The sequence below is a fragment of the Trichechus manatus genome, unplaced genomic scaffold (assembly GCF_000243295.1).
Source record: "Trichechus manatus latirostris isolate Lorelei unplaced genomic scaffold, TriManLat1.0 scaffold00001, whole genome shotgun sequence".
In the NCBI taxonomy this organism is placed as follows: domain Eukaryota; kingdom Metazoa; phylum Chordata; class Mammalia; order Sirenia; family Trichechidae; genus Trichechus; species Trichechus manatus.
The window spans coordinates 9,924,219-9,948,835 of NW_004443937.1; the positions used below are offsets into that span (position 1 = coordinate 9,924,219).

Consider the following 24,617-nt stretch of genomic DNA (forward strand, 5'->3'; position numbering starts at 1 on the left):
TGTTAGTTTGGAAAGCTCTGCTGAGACTTGTTCAGCCTCATAGCAACACGTAGGCCTCCATTGACAGACAGGTGGTGGCTACATTTGGGGTACATTGGCCAGGAATCAAACCTGGGTCTCTCGCATGGAAAGTGAAAATTCTACCACTGAGCCACCACTGCCCTCCAGTCCCACTATGCAGATGTGGAAAACACCGCTGGAGAAGAGAAATGAGTTGTCCAGGGTCACAAGGCCTGTTGGTGGGAGAACTGAGACTTCTTCCCAGGACTTCTCATTTTCGTTTCGGGTTCCTTCTGCAGCCACACTCTGTAGCTGATGTTGACGGCCACGAAGTGGTACTCTAGTTGCGTATCTGCCCTTGATGACGTTGCCTAACCTCTTAGAAACTACTAACTTCTGTGTAAAATGGGGATAATAATATCTATGTCATTGGCTTGTGAGAGGAATTACATATGATGATTCATGCAAAGCATGTGGCACATTGTACCAATTATTAGTTGCTGTCCAGTTGATTTTGACTCATGGCAACCCATGTGTGTCAGAGTAGAACTATGCTCCATAGTTTGTTTGTTTTTTTAATTGTGGTAAAAGTATACACACCAAAACATTCGCTGGTACAACAACTTCTACATTTATAATTCAGTGACTGTAAATTCAATTGATTACATTTTTCTATGTTGTGCCACCATGATTGCTATCCTTTTCCAAAATATTCTACCACCATTAACATAAACTCAGTACCCCCCAAACAAAAAATCTCCCTTTTCCTCTCGCCCCTGGTAATCATTAATAATCTTTGGTTTCTATATATTTATTTACTTCATATAAGTGAGATCACATGGTATTTGTCCTTTTGTGACTGATTTATCTCATTCAGCATGTTTTCAAGGTTCTGTGGCACGCGTCAGGACTTCATTTCTGTTTGCACCTGCATAATATTCCATTGTATGTAGATACCACATTTTGTTTATCCATTCATCTATAGTTGGACATTTTGGTTGTTCCACCTTTTGGCTATTGTAAAAAGTGCTACCTTGAATACTTGTGTACAGGTTTCTGTTTGCGTTCCTGTCTTCACTTCTTCTGGGCACGTTCCTAGCATTGGGATTACTCTGTCATATGGTAGGTGGTTCTATGTTCAACTTTTTTCCCAGTGGCTGTACCATTTTACATTCCCACCAGCAGTGGATAAGAGTTCCAGTTTCTCTATAACCTTGCCAACACCTGTTATTTATTTATTTATTTTTATCATTGCCATTCTAACTGGGGTGAGGTGATATTTCAGTGTGCTTTTGATTTGCATCTCCCTAATGCTAATAACGTTGAACATCTTTCCATGTTCTTGTTGGCCATTTGAATGTCCTCTTTGTAGAACTATCTGTTCAAGTCCTTTGCCCATTTTTTGATTGGATTGTTTGCCTTTTTATTGTTAAGTTGTAGAAGTTTTATATATTTTTTGGATATTAGGCCCTTATCCAATATATGGTTCCTGAAATTTTCTCCCAATCTGTAGTTTGTCTTTTCACTTTGTTGATAAAGTCCTTTGATGTAGAAAAGTTTTTCATTTTTATAAGGTCCTATTATCTATTTTGACTTTTGTTGCTCAAAATTTTTTGTCATATCTGATAATCTATAGTTAAATACTAGGTCCCTCCATAGGGTTTTGGAAGTAGATCACCAGCCCTTTCTTTGGGGGTGCCTCTGGGTGAACTTGAACTGCCAACCTTTCAGTCAGCAGTGGGGCATTAACCATTTGCGCCTCCCAGGGAATGCCTGGCACACTGAAGGTTAAGCTAAATGGTAGTTATTATAATAAAGAGACAGTTTGTAGCCAGTGGTGATTAAGGGGCCAGACTGCTTGGGTTCAAATTGCAGCTCTGCCACTTTGTAACTGTGTGATGTTAGGTCAGTTACTTAACCTCTTTGTGTCTCAACGTGGTGCAGTGAATTACTTAATATGACCCTTCTAGCAATAGCCTTTGTGACTCCCAAAAAATGATGGTATGGAACTATGCAAATAAGGTGTTTGTGGCCCACCAAGGGGATTAGACAGACTGCTAAGAATGCAAATAAGGTGCATGGAACCCCTGTGGGAGTGGGACCATGCGAATAAGGTGTATGGAACCCTAATGAGCAGACTGGACAGTTTTGCATCCCACTAGGCTTAAAAGAGAGCTGATCCCAGAGCATGGTGGGGGAGGGGGAGCTCACTACCACCAAGAAAGAAGAGCCAGGAGTGGAGTGTGTCCTTTGGACCTGGGTCCCTGTGCTGAGAACCTCCTAGACCTAGCAGACAGAGAGAGAGAGCTGTAAGCCAGGACAGAAAGAGATGGCATGAGATGGCTAGAAGCAGTGGCAGAGAAATGGCGGCAGTAGATCCAGGAGACCAGCATAAGATAGTGCAGTGGGCTTCCTGGCCCACAGAGCAAGGTGCTACAGTGGATGTGCTGACTCATGGAGCAAGAGAGCTGAGTGCCTTTGGGCAGGAGTCTTGCTGGTGGAGCAGGGTGTCTCTGGGTACTTATTGGCAGAGCTAAAAGAGCTTTGTAACACTTGCCTGAGCAGGGCATAGGCCAGGCTGAGGGCCAAGGGCTAGGGGTGGAGGGGCCAAGAGAGATTGAGAGAGAGAGAGAGGGAGAAAGAGAGAGGCCCGCCTGCGGGCACTGCTGAGAAGCTGTCCTGACCAGAAAACTGTATCCTGAGTTGTAACCTGTTACTTCCCTAATAAACCCCATAATCGTGAGTATTGCTTGTTAAGTTCTGGGTGGCTATTGCAATGAATTATTGAACCCAGCAGAGAAGTAGACAGTGCCATAGGAGAGATCACTGGTGTCAGAAATGGTGAAAAGGTTGTAGGGTGGAGGTATTGAGGCAGGCAGCCTCAGAACCTAACCCTTTTTTGAACAACCTGTTCTGGCTTATCCTCCTACACAGAGCAGAACAGGCCACACATTTTCCTGGAAATGTTCTTGTCAAGATAACCACAAAACGGGCCATAGCTGGCCTCAACCAGTTTTAATAGGCTTTCAACGCTGTCTTGACACTTTAAGTGACCTATTAGCTCCTTAAGTGAAAAATACATATGAACACCCTGCCTCTGCGTGGAGACTTAACATGCTAATGAGGGAAGATTGACCTCTTCCTCCATCCTGGGGAATCGAACCCATGTCTAAAGAAAATGCTTTGGGTGCCTGCGCGAAGGTCAATCCTGAATATTCATGATAAATTTACATTTCCTTGCTTGCTCTCTGTAAAAGCTCGCCTCCCCAAGCTGCCTGCAAGCAGTCCTGGCAGCGGCAGCGTTGACTGTTCCTTTCCTTGCACAAAGAAATAAAAGCGCCTTTCTGATCTCCCACCTCAGCCTCTTTTTTCTTGGTTGTGATAAGTCGCACCGAGCAAGACCTGGGTATTCTACCTGGCAACATTTCATTTGACTGCCACCTCATAGGAATCAGCCATGGGCTGATGTTGATCTTGATTCTGTCTCCTCCACCTTGTGAAGTTAGAGGAGACCAGACACCCACACACCATTTTCGCAGTCTCAGTTTCCTTATGTGTAGAATGGGGGTAATAACCACATCCACCTCATAAGGCTGTTGTAAGGAGTAAATGAAATAACGCAGGTGGAGTTTGCATGTGGTAAATGCTCAATTAATAAGTTCTACTCCTCCTACCCCATTGTTAAACTTGTCCTGCAATCCCCTTTACAAAACTCTGCTTTTCCCCAATAATATTTATTATCTTCTAAGATAATTAATAACGCAATTGGCCTCGTACCTGTTACCATACTCTACTTTTGTTTGATTTACTTCTGAAAGTCAGCCCAGTGAAAACCCTGTGGATCACAACACTTCAATCTGATCCGAAACTGATCATGGGGATAGCGCAGGACTGGGCAGTGTTTTGTTCTGTTGTGCATGAAGTTACTATGAGTCAGGGGCCAACTTGACAGCTGCTACCAACAGCAACAACAACTTTTATTCTCTAACAATATTGATTACCTTCCATATTGCTAAGTTATTTGCTTATTTAGTATTTTTATGGTTTAATGACTGTCTCCCTCCACAAAGTGGTATGCTCCAGGAGGGCAGGGATTTTGTCTTTTTTGTTCAGAGCATCCCCAGCACCTAGAACAGTACCAGGCAAGTAGTAGCTGCTCAATAAATATTAGCTATTATTATTATAAAATCTACCCTGATACCCTATTTAATACAGAATCCTCCTCCTGCCCCCTTTGAACTTGGATTCCTCTTGACCAACTTTTCTTTTTCTTTTTTTTGCAATTGCACTTATATTGCCTTTTTAAAAAGAAAGTAATAGATGGTTATTCATTCAACAAATATTTTGGGGGTGCTTACCATGTCTGACACTGTTTTATTGCTAGGGATACAGCAGGGTACAAAACCGACATAACTCCCTTTATGGAGCTGACATTCCTACTTTTTTTTTTTTTTAATATGTACATAAAATTTTTTTTATAGTAAAATATATATAACATAAAATTTGCCATTTTAACCATTTTTAAGTGTACAGTTCAGTGGCATTAATTACATTCATAATGTTGTACAACTTTCACCACTATTTCCAAACATTTTCATCACCCTGAACAGAAACTCTGTACTCATTAAGCAATAACTCTTTATTTCTCCCTCCCACCAGCCCCTGCCCTGGAGACTTCTAACCTACTTTCTGTCTGTATGAATTTGCCCATTCTAGGTATTTCATATAAGCTGAATCATACAATATCTGTCTTTTTGTGTGACTTATTTCACTCAGCATAGTGTTTTTTTAATAATTTATTTTATTTTTTTTGTTGTTGAAAATATACACAGCAGAACATACACCGATTTAACAACTGCTACATGTAAAGTTCAGTGACATTGGTCACATTTTTTGAGTTGTGCAACCATTCTCATCTTCCTTTTCTGAGTTGTTCCTCAGAACATAAACTCACTCACTGTCCCCTAAGGTTCCTATCTAATCTTTTGAGTTGCTGTTGTCAAACTGATCCCATAATAGATAGTTCTTAAAAGAGGACAGTGCTCAAGGCAGACATTCTTTACTGTTAAGTTAGACTATTGTTTGGTTTTAAGAAGACTTCAGGGAATATTTTTGGTTTAAAATTTAAAGATTATCTCAGGGCAATAATTTCAGGGGTTGATTGAGCTTCTATGGCTCCAGAAAGTCTGGATTCCATAATGTTATGGATTGAATTGTGTCCTCCAAAAATGTGTGTCAACTTGGCTGGCCATGATTCCCAGTATTGTGTGATTGTCCACCATTTTGTGATCTGATGTGATTTTCCTATATATTGTAAATTGTACCTCTGTGATATTAATGAGGCAGGATTAGAGGCAGTTATGTTAATGAGGCAGGACTCAGTCTGCAAGATTAGGTTGTATCTTGAGTCAATCTCTTTTGAGATATAAGAGAGAGAAGTGAGCAGACAGATGGGGGGACCTCATTACCACCAAGGAGAGGAAAGCTAGGAGCACATCCTTTGGACTCGGGGTCCCTGTGCTGAGAAGCTCCTAGATGAGGGGAAAAATTGATGACAAGGACCTTCCCAGAGCCGACAGAGAAAGAGAGCCTTCTCCTGGAGCTGGCACCCTGAATTCGGACTTCTAGCCTCCTAGACTGTGAGAGAATAAATTTCTCTTTGTTAAAGCCATCAACTTGTGGTATTTCTGTTATAGCAGCATTAGATAACTAAGACACATGAGAATTTAAAATTCTTTTTTGCATTTTCCTCCTTTTGATCAGGATTCTATAGAATCTTTGATCAAAATGTTCAGCAAACTCAGCATAATGTTTTCAAGGTTCATCCATGTTGTAGCATGTATTAGAACTTCATTTCTCTTTGTGGCTGAGTAATATTTCATTGTATGGATGTACCACATTTTGTTTGTCCAGAAATTTGTTGATGGACACTTGGGTTGTTTCCATCTCATTTATTACCTTTTAACACAGTATGTAATCTACTTATTCAGTATCTTTATCATTTATTTCTAGTGTCCTCCCCAACACACACCTAGATTGTAAGTCCTGTGAAATCAAGGACTGTTATAGGCTTTCTTTTTATGTGTCCCAAACTTAGGACAGTGCCTGGCATATGGTAGGTATTCAATAAAATATTTGGTGAGTGAATTATATGTGGTGTAGTGCAGGATGCACTGGAAATGGAGTCAGAAGGTCATCTGCGACTGCCACTGAATTCCCGTGTGACTTTAAACACTCTAGTTCTTTCCCCTCTTTTGGGCCTCATTTTCCCCTCCCAGCTCCGACGGTCCTTGGATCGCCACCTGCTCAGGGCAAGCCGGTAGGGTCGCGTCCTGCCTCTTGTGGCCGCCAGGAGGCAGTAGGGCCCGCCGCGCAGCCCCGCCCACTCTCCGGCCGGCCGCCAGCTGGGGGGAACGGCCCGCCCCTTGTAGAGAAGCGGAGTCTGGCCGATCTGGTTCATTTGTTCGTCCGCCCCGCCGCCGGCCGGTCGCAACCTGGCCATGTCCTGCTACATCTACCAGCTGCCCTCCTGGGTGCTGGACGACCTGTGCCGCAACATGGACACCCTCAGCGAGTGGGACTGGATGCAGTTCGGTGAGTGGGGACCGGGTGGGAGCGGTCGTCCTAGCATCCCGCCATAAGCTGCCTCGGGGACACTAGTTAAGTGGATCCTCATCTGAGGGCTGTATGTGCTGAAGTTTCTGGACCGGACTCTCTGTGGGACCTAGGCAGGCGCCTCTCCCCTCTCTGAACCTCAGTTTGATTATCCGGAAGGTGTTCTGTGATCCCTCAGGTCCTCTGGCGCTAAGATTTCTGTTGGCAGCTGCTCCCAGCTGTCTCTAATGACCACCTCTATCTACTTTGCTGTTCTCTGGACTGTAAAACTTATTCCCATGAGAATAGCTATTAACAGTTACTGTGCGTAAGGCTCTGTTCTAGCCTTTACATGTATAATCTCATTTAACCCGATGCTAAGTGGCACAGTGGCATTTGAACCCCGAGGTCTGGCTCCATCAGGACACAGTACATTGTAACCTTTTGAGTCCCACCACCCCGTTGCTGTTTGGCTGAGAGGAATGAGCAGGTGACCTTGGCATCTAGGGGGAGGCTTCCTGTGTGGTCCTCGGGTCCCTAAGCAGAGATCTGCATTCCAGTTTCCACCACCTACCAGCTGGTGGCTTTGGGCAAGTTTCTTAACCTCGTTTGAGCCTCAATTTCTTCATCTGTAAACTGGAGATGATAATTACGTTTTCTTATAATGTTGTGAGGAATAAAAATATTGCATAAAAAAGCACCTAAACACGTGTTAGATAGTCACATAAGTAATTAGGAAGTGTTACTTATTATGCTTAGTTTTAAGTCAGTGTAACTGATGCCATTTTTATTTTTTAAATAATGTATATATATTTATTAAAAATTTAAATTATGAAATATATCATTCATAGAAAGAGTATACAATATATAAGTACAGTTGAAATAATAATACTAATAAAATGAACATGTATGTGTTATCCATCTAGTTTGAGCAAGAAATATATATTTTAACCCAGTAGTTTTCAACTGGGAGTAATTTGCCCTTTAGGGGACATTTGCCAAAGTTCAGAGAACTTTTTGGTTGTCACAAATTGAGAGATGCTGTGAGCGGAGGCCAGGGCTACTAAACATTCTACAATGCACAGGACAACCCCCCCAACAAAGAATTATCCAGCCCAAAGTGTCAGTAGTGCTGAGGTTGAGAAACCTTATTTTAACCCAATAACAAAAGTAATGGAAACCCTGGTGGCGTAGTAGTTAAGATCTATGGCTGCTAACTAAAAGGTCGGCAGTTCGAATCCACTAGGCGCTCCTTGGAAACTCTATGGGGCAGTTCTACTCTGTTCTATAGGGTCACTATGAGTCGGAATGACTCGTTGGCAATGGGTTTTTTAACAAAAGTAGTACATGTTTATTGCAAAATACTGTGGAGGAAAAAGGATTAGTTCAAATTCTACCACGCAGGGATAACCATTCTTAATATATGGATGCTAATAATAATAGTTGCAGCTGACATTTGTTGGCTTCTTACCATGTGCCAGGCAAAGTGCTAGGTATCGTATGCCTTCTTGCCTTTTTTCCCTAAACATATTTATTTATGTGTATGTATTTTTCAAAAATCTTATCATTTTGTCCATTCTATCTCATAGCTTGCTTTTTTCACTTAAAATGTATCACAGTTATTTTCCCTTGCCAAACAATATTATTTTTTAAAACTGTACAAACATATTTAACAAAACATTTGCCATTTCAGCATTTTTACGTGTACAATTTAGAGACATTAATTTTGTTTATCATGTTGTGCAACCATCACCACTATACGTTTCAAAATTTTCTGTCACCTTTAACAGAAACTCAGTGCCCCCTGGCAGTGACTTTTCCTTCTAAGCAATATTCTTTAACAACATGGACTTACGTTATTTTCAGTGTGTATCTTTATTAACTATTTTTAATTGAAAAAGTAATATATGCACTAGGTTAAATGATGTAATGGGATAGAGAGGAAGGTAAGCCTCTTTCCCCTCCCTGGTCCTCAGCATCCCAGATTCCCCTCCCTGGAGGCTGTCGCTTCTTCCAGAGAGTCAGGGCACATATGAGAATATATTACCGCCTGCTTTTCAAGACTGCACTGTGTTCCATTGGTTGGATGATTTGTGACTTAACCACTTTGAATATTTCCTGGACAGTGGACAAGCTTTGTGAGTAGACCTCCCTCTATTTTTTTTCTATGTTGGCCTTGCCCTCAATTGTGAATGCCAGAACAACTTCTGTTTCTACGAAATTAGTTTAAAAGGCACACCTGTAACTTTTTTCAAAACAGCTTTATTGAGATATAATTCACATATACTATTCACCCATTTAAAGTGTACAATTCTACTTTTTTTCAGTATATTTACAGAGTTGTGCATCCATTGCCACAGTTAATTTTAGAATATTTTCATTACCCCAAAATGAAACCCCATACGCCTTAGCCATCACCCCCTAAGCCCTCCATCCCGTTTTATCCCTAGGCAACCCATAATCTACTTTCTGTCTCTATGGAATTGCCTATTCTGGAATCATACACTATGTGGCCTTTTGTGTGTGGCTTCTTTCATTTAGCATAGTATTTCCAAGATTCATCCATGCTGTAGCATGTATCAGAACTTCATTCCTTTTTGTGACCCTGTAATAATCTGTTATATGGATATATCACATTTTGTTTATCCATTCATCAGTTGATGGACATTTTGGTTATTGGGAATAATGCTGCTAGGACCATCCATGTACAAGTCTTTGTGTGGACATATGTTTTCATTTCTTTTGAGTATATAGTTTAGGAGTAGAATAGCTGAGTCACATGGTGACTGTTATGTTTAACATTTTGAAGAATTGCCAGACTGTTTTCCAAACCGGTTGCACCATTTTACATTCTTACTAGCAGAGTATGAGATTTCCAGTTTCTCTACATCCTCACCAACAAGTGTACCTCCTTTCCTTCCACACCCCCTCTCACTCGCCTCGCTCTAGTTACGCTGGCCTCCTTGTTCCAGACTAAAGGTCTTTGTATTTGCTGCTTCCTCTGCCTCTTCCCTCTATATTTCCCATGGTTGACTAGTCTGTATTAGTTTTCTATTGCTGCTCTAACAAATTACCACAGCTTCAGCGGCTTAACATAATGCGTATTTATTGTCTTACAGTTCTAGAGGTTAGAAATTCGAAGTTGGTCTCACTGGGCTAAATTCATGGTGTTGGTAGGGCCGCGTTCCTTCCGGAGGCTCTAGGCGAAAATCTGTTTTCTTGTTTCCACCTTCTAGAGGTCTCCTGTTTTTCTTGGCCTGTGGCTCATTCCTCCCTCTTAAAGCCAATGGTATAGCATTTTCAAATCTCACTCGCTCTTTGATCTCTGCTTCTGTCATCACATCTCTAACTCTGACCTTCTGCCTTGCTCTTACAAGAACTCTTGTGATGACATTGGGCCCATCAGATAATCCAGGACATCTCCTCATCTCAAGATCCTTAACTTAATCACCTCTGCAAAGCCCCCTTGCCATGTAAGGTAACGTATTCACAGGTTTTGGGGTTTAGGATGAGGACATCTTTGGGGGCTACGATTCTGCTGATCACGTAGTTCTTTAGTTCATGTCACCTCTTTCACAAGGCTGTCCTTGCCCCTCCCCTCCCCCCATTACTCTCTATTGGCTTTTACTTCCTTCATTCCACTTACCTTGCTTTGACTTTACCTTGTTTATTATTTGTTTATGTCTGTCTCTCCTCATAGAAAGGAGCCCTGGTGGTGCAAGTGGTTAAGTGCTCGGCTGCTAACTGAAAGGTTGGTGGTTTGAACCCACCAGACATTCTGTGGGAGAAAGATGTGGCAGTCTGCTTCTGTAAAGATTCGCAGCCTTGGAAACCCTGTGGGGTAGTTCTACTCTGCCCGAAAGTGTCGCTATGAGTTGGAATCAACTCCCTGGCAATGGGTTTGGTTTGGTTTCTCCCCAAAGAATGTCAGCGCCCTAGGGCAGGGACCTCACCTGGCTAGTTCACGCCTGTATTCCCAGAGCCTAGGACAGCACCTAGCAAGGGGGCAGGTGCTCAGTGACCATCTGAATGAGGGATGAGCTGAAGGACATAGGATGTGAGGACTGCGGAGTGTGGCTGCTTTTCACCCCATGGAGATGGCTTTGAGCCGTGGTCTGCCCACTCTTTCTGTTGAGTGGTTCAGTGAATGGGGGCCATCTGTGCCTCTGGTTTCCACTCCAGCAGAACGAGTGGTTGCTGTTGTCTTCCAGTCCTAAAATATCTTGGCTTCTGGGAGTCATTTTATAAAAAGATGGTTCCTCAGAGCTGATTGTGTTACTGGGGAGGTTGGGGGAAGACCTTTAAAGTGATTCAGAAAGTCACACACCACACCATCACCAGAACATGTCACAGGCCTGGTGCACAGTAGGTGCTCCATAAATACTTACAGAATAAATGAATGAACGAATGACTTAATATGCATGGTCTTTGGATTTGACAATTGTCAGATCATGTGGCTGCCTCCTGTTTATTTCCTTATGCTGCAGCTGCATCCATTTTTGCCCTTGAGGAAAATAGTTTTGGAGTCTGTCTGAGCTCTTGTACAATGGATTTCTTTCAGCGTCACTCACCAGGTGTGTCCAGAGGAGCCAGGGGCAGGGTTCCTATGTTGGACGATGCCTCATCTTGCTCACTGGTGCACTGCCGGGCTATGTGCACAGCCCTGCTTTGTCCCTGGCCAGCTGTGTGACTTTAGGCAAGTGACTGCCTCTTTCTGAGCCTTGAGTTTCCTCATCTCTAAGATGGGGAGGGTAATACCACCGTCACAGGGTAGCTGAGAGGCTTAGGGGACATACGGTTGTGAAGGCCCATAGCACTTTCCCATTCTCTCAGCCAGGGAGGAGTCAGATTAGTCTGGAGAAGGGACATCTGACCGTAGGATAGGTCACCTCAGGAGACTGTGCCATCTCTGCTCTGGAGGTCTTTGAAGATAGACAAGCTTTTCTGTTAAGTCATGTGAACTCCTGCAGGATTCAAGAAGTCAGACTTGGAGTGATGGTTCCTGGGTAGTTTTTAGCTATAGGGGATTCTATCAGTCTGGGTTCTCCAGAGGAACAGAACCAGTAGGACATGTATACATATATAGAGATTTATTTTAACGAATTGGTTTATGTGGCTGTACGGGCAGGCTGGCGGTCTAGAAACTCAGGCAGGATTTTTTTTTTTCAGTTGTGCATTTGGTGAAAGTTTACAGAGCAAATTGGTTTCACATTCGATAGTTTGTACACATGGCCTTGGTGTCGTTCCCCACAATGTGTGTCAGCATTCTCCCCATTTCCGCCCTGGGTTCCCCATTTCCTTTAGCCCTGATTTTCTACCCTTCTTGCCTTCTTATCTTTGCTTAAAGTACAACCCTTTCGGGTATTGTTGTTTATTTTTTGGGCTTGTCTATTGTTTGGCTGGAAGGTGGTTTCCAGGAACAGCTTCATTTCCAGGTCAGAAGGGTATCTTAGGGCCATAGTCTTGGGGGTTCCTTCATTCTTTGTCAGACCAGTAAGTCTGGTCTTTTTGTGAATTTGATCTTTTGTTCTACATTTTTCTCCTGCTTTTTCTGGGACCCTCTGTTCTAATCCCAGTCAGAGCAGTCAATAGTGGTAGCCGGGCACCATCTAATTCTTCTGGTCTCTAGGTCGTGTAGGCTGTGGTTCATGTGGTCCATTAGTCCTTTGGACTGATTGCTCCCTTGAGTCTTTGTTTTTTTTTTTTCACTCTCTTTAGCTCTGGACTGGAAGAGACCAAAAGCTGTCTCTTAGATGGCTGTTCATAGGCTTTTAAGACCCTAGACGCTATTCACCAAAGTAAAATGTAGAACATTGCCTTTAAGAACTATGTTGTCCCTTGAGTCTATGGTCCTTTGCCTTCGAGCCTGGGAACTTCATCCCATGAGGTGTTTAATTATGTCTAAGAGGTTTCCCTGACTGTGCCACTTGTGTGCTCTATTGTCTATATTAATATATAAGGAGAACCTACAGTCACATATTTAGAAATTTCCACCACCAAACCTGCATCTGCCGGTGGGTATGCTCCTTTACACCCTCCCTCACCTCTTGGCATATCTATCTGTCTATGTATCCATTCGTAAATTATTGTTTGTTAATACTATTGTTGCAGGATTGTCTATGCTATAGTAGTGACCCTAGTTGTCCTCTATTCCTGCGTTCCTTTCGGTGTCCTGTCTTGTCAGGCAGGATTTTATGCTGCAGTCACCTCCTCTCCCTTCTGCCCCTGTCCCTCCTGTGTTACAGTCTTGAGGCAGAATTTCTTTTCCGGGAAACCTCATATTTTGCTCTTAAGGCCTTCAACTGATTGGGTGAGGCTCACCCACATTTTTTAAAGTAATTTCCTTTACTTAGAGTCAACTGACTGTCAATGTTAACCACATCTACAAAATACCTTCACAGCACCACCTAGATTGGTGTTTGATTAAATAACTGGTACTATTGCCTAGCCAAGTTTACTCATAAGACTAACCATCGCAGGGATAAAAACAGGTTTTTATAGAGGGTATATAATGTGACAATTATAGCTAACACTTTAATATAGTGTTTACTATGTGCCAAGCACTTTTCCAGGTGTTTCTATACATGTTAGCTAATTTAATCCTCACCACAACTTCTGTGGTAGGTGCTGTTGTTATTCTCATTTTATAGGAAGAGGTGAAGGGCCTTCCCAAACTGACAGCAAGTAGGTGGCAGAGGAAAGATTTGAACCCAGGCCTCTGAATTCAAAGTCTAGGCTCTGAGCCACCACTGTAGTATACCACCAACATGAGCATGTATTCTTATATCTATAGGAAAAAAGTCTGGAAGATGAGACAAAAAATGTAACCAGTGGTTTTCTCTGGGTCTTCCAAGTTGGGATGACCATGGGAGACTTTGACTTTCTTTTTTTTCTCAAATGGCTCACAGTGACCAGGTTCTACTAATGTGTATTGAAAGAAAAGCTGTGGTTTTAGCAGGGACCCCAATGACTTGCTTAGGTAACAGGCCTCATCTCCCCAAGATCTCTATCTTGTCTTGACCCTGTTTTAAGGGTCTGGTTAAATGCAGATAGACCAGTACCTTAGACATATGTCACTTTCATGGAGCTAAGATGTCTGAACTGGAAGGCACCTTAGAGTATAATTCTTATTTCTCCTGTGTCACCTGTGAGGAACGTGCAACCAGAGAGGGCCGGGCTGCTGGCTGCATGTGGCAGCCCTGAACTTCTGTTTTTTCCATTACATTATGTTGCCTCCGAAGGGCAGGAGGTGTGTGGATCTCCAAGAGCTTCCTCTTCCCTCAGCTCTTTTCTCTCCACTGCTGGAAGCAGCCCCTGACCCTGCTGACATCACTTCCCACTGATTAGGAATCTGGCCTGGGATTTCCAGTGACTAAAGTTGCAACTCTGGAACTTTCCATCCTTAACAGATCACTTCTTCTGGAGGCTCTCTCTCTGCAGGAGGCTGTCGCCCTGCCCCCCAACCCATTCCATGCAGAGGGGAGAAGGTGTGCAATCTGACCTCATGACTACCTGGCTCTGAGGTCTCCAGGGTCCCCATTGTTCTTAAGGTCAAGTCCAAACACCATAGCTCAGCATTCAAGGCCTGTCACATTGTGGTGTTGGGCTTAGTTTCTTACCTCCCCTCCCCCTTCTCAGTCGACCTCTGCTTGTCTCTTAGTTTCTTAGTGCTGCTGTAACAGAAATGCCACAAGTGAATGGCTTTAATGAACAGAAATTTCTCACAGTTCAGGAGACTAGAAGTATGAATTCAGGGCACTGGCTCTAGAGGAAGGCTCTCTGTCCACTCTGAGGGAAAATCCTTGTCTCAGCTTCTCTAGTGTTCCTCTTAGCCTTCCTTGGTTCCTTGGATATCTCCACGTGGATCTATCTTTCTCCCTTTTGTGCTTGCTTGCTTGCTTCTGTGTTTAATCTGCTCTTTTTATATCTCAAAATTGATTAGGTTTAGGACACAGCATACAGACATGGCCTTGTTAATGTAACAAAGAAAGCCCTATTTCTAAATGGAATTACATTCACAAGTATAGGGGTTAGGATTCCAACACATTTTTAGAGGACATAATTCAATCCATAACAGCTTGTATTTCCCAAACAGAAACCTCCTTGAGGTTTTGGTTTACTCCCACAGCATCACCAGAGGTGTCACAGGCCTGGCACACAGCAGGGACTCCATAAGTATTTGTAGAATGAATGAATGAACAAATAACTTGATGTTCATGTAGATTCCTGCCCCATGATTTCTGAAATCCTGGGACTGAAGCTTGAGTATTTTATTCCTAGTTTAAAAACAATGTCCCCCTCACTTGAGTAAACTCTGGGGAATACTATATGACCATTAAAAATACTGTATATGGAGAGCTCATAACAACTGGGAAAATGGTTAGGTATAATGTTAATAAATAAAAACAGGATGCAAAATCTTGTAAGCTGGCAGCAATAACATCCCAAACCATACCTATGTGGAGGGGGAACTTTTTGGGAAGAGAAGGTACCCTACTGGCCACGTGAGGATGGGGGGACTCTGTGTAATTTGTTTGTTTCCCCTTTTATTTTCCAAGCTTACTTTAGTGAACAGACATTAATTTTATCTTAAGAAATGGAAAGAAGGAATGTATTATTCTTATTATTGCCAACATTAGCCCCCTGCTTTTGTACCATACTTAAGAGTTGGCAAAATACTTTAAGATCTGTGGGCTCTTGATCCTTACAACATTTCTGTTAGGAGGTGTCTCAGTCATCTAGTGCTGCTCTAACAGAAATACCACAAGTGGAGGCTACAAGTCCAAATTCAGGGTTTCAGCACCAGGGGAATGCTTTCTCTATCGGCTCTGGAGGAAGGTCCGTGTCATCAGTCTTACCTTGGTCTAGGAGCTTCTCTGCTCAGGAACCTCAAGTCCAAAGGACACACTCTGCTCCTGGCACTGCTTTCTTGGTGGTATGAGGTTCCCATGTGTCTCTGTTCGCTTCTCTCTTTTATATCTCAAAAGAGATTGCATTAAGACACGATCTAATCTTGTAAACCTCATCAGTATAACCTCATCACAGTGATAGAATTTACAGCACATAAGGAGATCACATACAACCTCATCATAGTGATAGAGTTTACAACACATAAGGAAATCACATCAGATTACACAATCATACAACACTGGGAATCGTGACCTAGCCAACTTGCTACACACATTTTCTGGGGGACACAATTCAATCTCTGACAGGAGGGTATGGAATGGGTCCATTCATTGATTTGTCATATGTTTATTGAGTTCCCCCACTAGGGCTGGGACTACGGTGAAGCTAGTGAGACACCTGGGGCACAAGATTTAGGGAGGCACTTACTCTCAGGGTCGTACACATGCAGGATCAGCCCTGTGAGTGAGTGCCTCCTTAAATTTTGCACCCTAAGTGCGCCACTTGCCTTACCCTAGTCCCAGCCCTGCCCACCACTCTGTGCCAGGTCCTGTTCTGTGCTGTTTTTATCGTTGTTAACTGCGGTTGTGTTGGCCCTTGACTTATGGCAACCCCACGTACAATGAAACAAAATGCTGCCTAGTACCGCGCCATCCTCATGATCAGTTGTGTATCGAACCATTGTGATCCATAGGGTTTTCATTAGCTGATATCCAGAAGCAGATCACCAGACCTTTCTTCCTAGTCCATCCTAGTCTGGAAGCTCTGCTGAAACCTGTTCAGAATCATAGCAACACACAGGCCTTCACTGACAGACAGGTGGCGGCTGCGCGTGAGGTGCATTGGCCAGGAATTGAACTCAGGAATTCTATCACTGAACCACCACTGCCTCCTCACTGTTCGGTGTAGTGGAGATACAATAGTGAATGAAAGAGATAAACTCCCTGCCTACTATTCCATTCCAGCAGGGGAGGCAAACCAAATTCTATCGCCCTCCTGTTAAACAGTTGAGGAAACTGAGGCTCACACTAATGAAGTGATTTGTCCAAGCAAATAAGCAGCTAAAACTCAAGGCCCCTGACCTTCTAGTCCAGTGGCCTTTCTCCCAAGTCTTGTGAGACGGCTCAGTTCATACTGATGTTCGAGTGTTGATGTGCTGGTCCTCATGGGTATAAATAGAATCAGCATTATAACATGGGCCGCCTGTGGGCCCTAACACATGGTGGCATTTCATGTGTGGTGAGGGGCGGGTGGGGCAGATGTCAGGGACGCAGCCCAGCTAATGGGGTGGCCCTCTCTGTGGAAGGATTGCCTTTCAACCCTAAGCAGAATCCTCTCACTCACCCTCCAGCTTCCTACGTGATCACGGACCTGACCCAGCTGCGGAAGATCAAGTCCATGGAGCGGGTGCAGGGCGTTAGCATCACCCGGGAGCTGCTGTGGTGGTGGGGCATGCGGCAGGCCACCGTCCAGCAGCTCGTGGACCTCCTACACCGCCTGCAGCTCTACCGTGCCGCCCAGATCATCCTCAACTGTGAGTAGCCAGGGTGGCCTGGGCCCAGGCGTGGCTCTGGTCTGGAGCATCTGTACTTAATCATGGCTCCTGAGCACAGTTTCAACATAAGCTGCACTTTCTGGCCTGCCTTAAAACTTTTTTTAATCTTTTATTTGCATTTTTATTTTAATGAAAGGGTTTGCTATCCAACATTGAATCTGGTGACAGTGGTTACCTCTGGGAAGAGGAATTAGTGGACAAGGAATAAGGTGTTGGAGGGAAACTTTATTATAAATCCTTTTGTTCCTTTTACATTTTGGTTATCTATTCAAATATTCAATAAATAAAAAGTTATAACCTAAAAAATTTAAAAAGTATACAGTAAAAATGATTTACGCCTTCACCCTAGTTCCCCACTTTATGTCCCAAGAAATAACCACTGTTAACAGTTGCTTGTCTATATTACTATGCATGGATTAAAAAAAGAAATAAAAACCAATCCATTGCATCGAGTCAATTCCGACTCATGGCAACCCCATGTGTTACAGAGTAGAACTGTCCCATAGGGTTTTCTTGGCTGTAATCATTACAGAGGCAGATCTCCAGGCCTTTCTTCTGTGGTGCCACTGGGTGGGTTTGAACTGTCAACCTTTAGATTAGTAGTGGAGTGCAAACCATTTGCTCTACCCAGCAAACTTTTTCATGCATAGGCAGGTATATACATATGTATTCACAACCCCTTTTTAATACAAATAGTAGCACACTATCCATGCTGTTGTGTACCTTTTTTTTTTCACCTAACATTAGCTCTTGGAGATGTTTCATATCAGCACATGTCACGTTGCATTCCTTTGACAGATATACCGTGATTTGTTTAACTTATCCCCCGTTGTGTTTAGGTTACTTCTCGCATTTTTCTGTTTTATACAGTAGTGTGATGCACACTCTTGGACATACATACCTGTTTTTTTTTTGGTACATATGTGAGTATAGCTGTAGGATGACATTTTAGCACTGGAATTGCTAGGTTGATATTTTGTATATTTTCTATTTTTATTAATATTGCCAAATTACCCTTATACAAGAGCATATGATCATGGTGGGAAAGTATTTAACAGGCAATAATACTATACATTCTCATTATTCACTATAAAGTCACTGCAAACAGTTAATTAGCAAATACTAATTACATGTTAAGTCATTGCTCTTAGGGGAAATACAGGCTTAGGGTCCTGCAAGCCTCTGGTCACAACATTTTCATCAACTGAACAATACATGGCCTTGCTTTACGTGTGTGTATATTTAAACACACCTTATTTAATATATATTGTTGATCCATTAACATTGAACTCATGGCCAACAGCAGTATAGCTCATGTCTGAACCAAATTTATCTGACACGCGTATTTTCTCCATAAAGCACATCATAGCCTTCTTGCACTTAGGAACACAAGACAGCACTTCAGCAGTACACTTGGGGGCCATTTTAAACACAAAATCACCAACAAAAATGCAACAAACATGGCTTGTTCAACCTCAGCCGGGAACATGTACTTGGGTGACTCAAATTTTTCGCTGCTCTGTACACGTTTGTGAATGACTGCAAGAACGTCATGAGTATTGATTTTGGGGTTACAGTTAAACTTTAGGGGGTAGGTGACTTTGTAAGTATGTTGTTGTTAGGTGCTGTCAAGTCGGTGCTGACTCATAGCAACCCTATGTACAAGAGAAGGAAACCCTGCCTGGTCCTGCGCCATCCTCACAATCGTTGTTATGCTTGAGCTCATTGTTGCAGCCACTATGTCAATCCATCTCCTTGAGGGTCTTCCTCTTTTTCGCTGACCTTCTACTTTACCAAGCATGACGTCCTTCTCCAGGGACTGATCCCTCCTGATTACACGTCCAAAGTACGTGAGATGTAGTCTCACCATCTTTGCTTCTAAGGAGCATTCTGGTTGTACTTCTTCCAAGACAGATTTGACAACCCCCACAGTATGACAAACTGACAGACACATGGGGGTTGTAAGTAGGTAATATGCAAATAATGAGGATTGACTGTACCTCTGTACCTTGAAAGGTGGCTATGGAAGTTGAAGGAATGGAGTATGTCAATTGCCTGGCACTCAGCCAGGCTCAGCAGAAGTCCCTGCTCACATCCCCAAAGAGACCCCTTCAGTGTGGGGCCAGGGGCCAGTCTTTTAACAGGTACTTACTGAGCCCCTGCCCAGTGCCTGGCACTGTTCCAGTTTCTGGAAGTACAGTGGCCACAAAGCGACAGGTCCCTGACCTCGTGGAGTTGCATTGTGTTGTGAGGAGACAGTCAGTCTACAGGAAAACGAGTACAATAAATATACCAGTTAAAGAAACGGGCTGATAGGATACAGTGACCAGGTAGGGGAGCCTCCTGAGACAGGGTGGTTAAGGAAGGCCAGTCTGAGGAAGTGGGACTTGAGGAGCAAGTTGGGGCAAGAGAGCCTAGGGGAGAGGGAGCAGCATGGGTGTTCAAGAAACTAGAAGAAAGTGGGTGTGGTGGGGGGGAGAGAACAGGGCATGCAGAGCCCCCTGAGTGAGACCTGAGTGGGCCCTCCTTGTCCTATCTGGGGCTCCTGAGCTGGGAGTAACCTGGCTGAACCATCAGACACCAGGAGCACCTGCCTGACTGTACGTCCAGCCTACTGGAATCAGCGAGGGCTTCCAGAGGAGGGTGATGGGACCTAGAGCAAGAAGCTGAGGGGTGGGGGCTGAGAGGGCTCCACCTGCAGAGATAGAACCTGAGAGCAGGGTACACTGGGATGAGCCTGCAGGTGGTGGATCGAGAGCAGCAGACCAAGTCCTGCCTTTCAGGGCACCATGAGCTGCATGGGCAGACTGGACTGGGCGCCGGAGATATAAAAGGAACAGATTAAGCAAGGCAGCCATGTCCTGTCATTCACCCACCAAGAGACTCTCCAGTATGTAGGGTGTACAGGGGGCACAGGGCTGCTGCACACCTGGTCTTATCGGATGGAGGAGAGTTCCTCTGGTGGCAGGATGTCAGGTCTGGGGCAGGTAATGGGGAAGACACGGCCCATAGTGGGGGTGACACTCTATTATGAGACTCCTACCAGTTGCTCTCAAGTGGATTCTGACTCATGGTGACCCCACGTGTGTCAGTGTAGAACTATTCCGTAGAGTTTTCAAGGCTGTGACCTTTTGAAAGTAGATCACCAGGCCTGTCTTCCAAGATGCCTCTGGGTGGGTTTGAACTGCCAAGCTTTGGTGAGTAGTTCAGTGCTTAACCATTTGTGCCACCCAGGAGTTCTTCATGATACTCTCCCCATCCCACTGCCATTGAGGAGATTCCAATTCATAACACCCCTATAGGACAGAGTAGAACTGTGATGTTCATGTGGCATGCTGTCTCTCTCCCCCCATCTCTGGTTCTTTGCTTCCTTTCTTACTCTGTTCCTTTTATATCTCAAAAGAGATTGACTGAAGAAACACCCTACACTAATTCTGTCTCATTAACATAACAAAAAACCCATTCCCAAATGGAATTATAACCACAGGTATAACCAAAACCAAACCTGTTGCCTTCAAGTCGGTTCTGACTTATAGCAACCCTATAGGATAGAGTTGAACCATAGGGTTTCCAAGGAGTGGCTGGTAGATTTGAACTTTTCACCTTTTGGTTAGCAGCCGAGCTCTTAAGCACTGCACCACCAGGGCTCCACCACAGGTATAGGGGTTAGGATTTACAACACAAATTTTTGGGGAACACAATTCAATCCATAACACCCACTCTACTCCTAGCTCTAGATGAGGCCTTCAGTCCCTTCCTCCTCAGACTGGGGAGGGGTGACCTTCTCAGCTCACAGCCTCCCCTTCCCCTGGAACTGGCCTGAACTCCTTTCAGCCCACCTGGCCCTTCTGCCCAAAGAGGGTTTTCCTGGGTCCTATTAGACAGCCACCCTCTTCTCATATCCTTCCTCTCTGATCAGCCAGAGAGGCCTGAGGTGGTTTTAGAGTGACATGGTGAGGCTGCAGGCCTGCATTCCAGGCCTGGTGCAGCCTTTGGTTGTGTGACCCCGGCAAGTCCCCTTCCTTTCCCAGGCCTCAGTTCCCTCATTCGTACCATGAGGTGTTGGGCTGGATGGTATGTGCGCCTCGAACTCTAAGTAGTGATCTCTCTAGGCAGCCCTGGTGCCTTGGACCCTCCATGCTGCGCTTACCACATCGTGTTTGGTGTGACCAACCCGGTGGTTGGTGTGACTGACCCGGCTTTGGCTTCTCTGCATTCCCAGAGCCTGTGCCTTACATTGTTTTGAGAGCATTAATGAGAAAATCTTCATGAGTTCAACAGGAGGCAGGGAGGGGTGTTGAAGGGAAGAGGAAGAACACTGGATCTAGTTCAGTCAGGAGAGAGGCTGGGGTGCAAGCCCAGTCCACTTTGGGGGTGAAAGGCAGGGCCAGGCCAGACCCTGGTTTTGCCCTTCAGAGGGGGCTGACAGGTTGCAGGTTTGTCCTGAGGCTTGAAAGCAGAGAAGCACCAGGGACAGGGACTGAGTCACAGGCCCTTTTTGTTGGGCACACATTTACGTCAGAACCTGACTATTGACTAATCTCTACCACTTGTTAACTATGTCAACACACAATATAGTGCAAGTTTAAAGAAATACACTCATGCCAGTGTGGTGCTTTTGTTTTTTTAAGCTAACACTCACTGAGTACTTTTGACATGCCAGGCTCTGTGCTAAGTGCTTGACTGCTCCCAGCAGCCTTTGTGGATGGATACTCTAAGGAGCCCCATTCCCAAACGAGGAAACAGGCCAGGCATGGCTCAGTGACTTGCACAAGGGCACAAGTCTTGTCCCGACAAAGACGGAGGGCATACCCGGGCAGATACCTCTGGTTCCAGGACTGTCACTCTTGGCCTTTCACAGGGGAACTTCAACTGTATCAGTCCTACTTAATGCAGTCTTTCAGCTTCCAGGAAACCCTCGTGATACCTGTGACGTTGGCCTGTCAGCCTCTGTTCTGCTGAGCATCTCTACTCAGATTCATGCTTTCCTATTTTAACTGCCTCTGACCTTCTCTGGGGGTGTGAAAGGCTACCTTTGGTTCCCCAAACCTCTCTTTTTTTCCCCTTAGCCTTGCTGATTAAAATTGCTGGAGGAAGAGAGATTAACTCCTGTTTCCACATCCACTGTTCCCTTCGTTGTACTTTTGTCACAGGAGTCGGGTTGTGTTTTTACTATTTTTTTAAGTCCTCGGGCAGAACTCTTCCTTTTTCTGTATCTTGGTTTTTTTCATTAGGAAAAGAAAAGTGCCATAAACCCCTGTCACTTTTTGGGAATGAATCTAGAGGGCATGTGTGAAGCATCTTAAGTTTCTGTGTGCCAACAGGTCAAAGCTTTTTTCCCTTCCCTAAGAGTAAAGCTTTACCGTTAGTTAAAAGTTATTTTGCATTTACGTGCTTAAGACCGTTTAACTTGCTTGGCGGTTTGAGAACGTGACTTCTGCCGAGCACCTCTTAAAGAGCTCTAAAAATAGATTTGAATAAAGAATAAAGAAGTTAAAATGTACAATCTAAATATAGAACACGCTAAGGGTGATAAAGAAGAGGCAAAAATATGACCATATTTTAAAGTAAGATTAATATTTTAAATAAGTATTTTCTTTGACACAAAAAAATTATCTAATATCTTAATTTAAAAAAATAAAAAGTCCTCTAGAATATTGCCCTGTCGACTGGAAAAACACACTCTCTAGAAGTCCTAGATGTGAAGTGGCTTCCTCAGAGAGTTACCTCTCTGGGTAATGTATTTCACTGTGGCTTTCTGAAGGTTATGCCTGAACTGAAAGGCAGGATTAGGGAGTTCCCCTGGAGACCATGTTTCCTGCAGCCTCTGTCTGCTGATATGCTGGCTGTGCCGTGTGTCAAGGAGCAGACTGTTTCTTTTTTATTGCTCTGCCATCTTTGACACATGGCTTCCGACTCAAATCTAAGATGGCTACTCTGAGCCAGCAAGAAGGGGAAGAGAGGGAAAGAACAGGTGGGCATATTCCTTTTCTTTAAAGGGCATGACCAGAAAGTTGAACACGGAACTTCTGCTCACAGGCCGTTGGCAAGAGCTTAGTCACATGATCACACCTAGTTGCAAGGGAGGCTGGGAAATGTACTCTTTAGCTGGGAGATTATGTACACAACTAAAACGTTTATTACTCTAGAAGAGGAGAGAATAAAGATCGGAGGGACAATTTATCAGTCTCTGCCAGTCCTTCCTTTTTGGCCACCCAAATATTCATATATACCTGTCTTCCCACACATAAAATATACTCACTCTTTTCCTAAAATAGACAGTCTTCAAGTCCTACCAACTGACTAGGACTGTAGCTCAAAGCCCAAGATCTCTGGGTAAAGTGTAGTTTTCTCTGTCAGCTCCTAAAGGCGCAGTACCTCTCAACCAAAGAAAAGTTATCTGTTTCCCCTAGCCCCAACGCACCTAAAATTCATTGGTGGAATTGGAGCAGGAAGCCACAATAAAAACTCTGACTTGTGGCAGGCAACAAATCTGGTTGAGCGGGAATTGTAAAAATGCCCTTCCCTGCCAGGAGAGTAAGTTCCTTGCTTAGCCTGTCTGGCAGCCCCTGGTTCTTCTTCAGTGGTTCTCAAAGTGTGTTCCTCAGACTCTGAAGTCGCAGAACTGGGAACTTGTTAGAAATGCAAATTCTGGGACCCCAGCCCATCTACTGAATCAGGAACCCTGGGAATGGGGCCCAGCAATCTGTGTTTTAACAAGCCCTTCAGGCAATTCTGATCTGGTTGTATAAGAACCACCGCTCTAATCTGTGGTTATCTGACTTCTGGGTCGGGAAGGGTGGTCCTTCCTTGTCCATTATCCCCTGTGGCCTCATCTGAATTGGAAACTGGGGCCAGTCAGCCCTTATTGAGAGCTATACAGCTTTCACAGCCCATTTCCTGTTGATATAGTTCTGGGGACTAGGGGGAGCTTTAGGGGTTAAATAATCACAAGCTTTTGCAGACCAGGCCTGTGGTTTCTTTGGCAATACAATTTTCTCAAAAAACTAGAAGCTTCTGATCTCTTGGCTTCTAATCAGTTCTACGTGTGGTAACCACAGCCAAAGATCCAGTCTAGAAAGGTCTTTAGTTCTTAACCCTGAAATGTTTGATCTTTGATTTACTGGCCTCTATGCTCAGCCTGCCCTGCTTCTGCCCCTAATTTAATGTGCTTGCCTTTGAGGCCACCAGAAAGAATAAGTTGGATTGGAAGGCTGAGCTCTTTCTTTTAAAATTTTTTTTATTGTTGTAGTTTAAATGAAGTTTACATTTCAAGTTAGTCTCCCATGCAAAAATTTATACATACATTGTTATGTGACCCTAATCGCTCTTCCCTTACTGTGACAGCGCACTCCTCCTTTCCACTCCTGATTCCCCAAGTCCATTCAACCAGCTCCTAACCCTCTCTGCCTTCCCATCTCACCTCCGGACAGAAGCTACCCGTTTAGTCTCTTGTATCTACTTGAGCTATGAGGCACACTCCTCACGAGTATCACTTTATGTCCCACAGTCCAGTCCAATCCCTGTCTGAAGAGTTGGCCTCGGAAATTGTTTTAGTTCT

The 24,617-nt window shown here is 44.0% G+C and overlaps 1 protein-coding gene across 1 annotated transcript in view; it reads left to right on the forward strand.

Moving 5' to 3' along the window:
• The first annotated feature begins 6,465 nt into the window (after window positions 1–6,465).
• IRAK2 (interleukin 1 receptor associated kinase 2) overlaps window positions 6,466–24,617 on the forward strand; it is a 73,389-nt gene continuing 55,237 nt past the window's right edge. Inside the window, exons 1-2 of the mRNA XM_023738467.1 lie at window positions 6,466–6,594; window positions 16,853–17,035. Of these exons, the coding sequence (XP_023594235.1) occupies window positions 6,501–6,594; window positions 16,853–17,035 (277 nt within the window). The 5' untranslated portion in view covers window positions 6,466–6,500. The remainder of the gene's footprint in view (window positions 6,595–16,852; window positions 17,036–24,617) is intronic.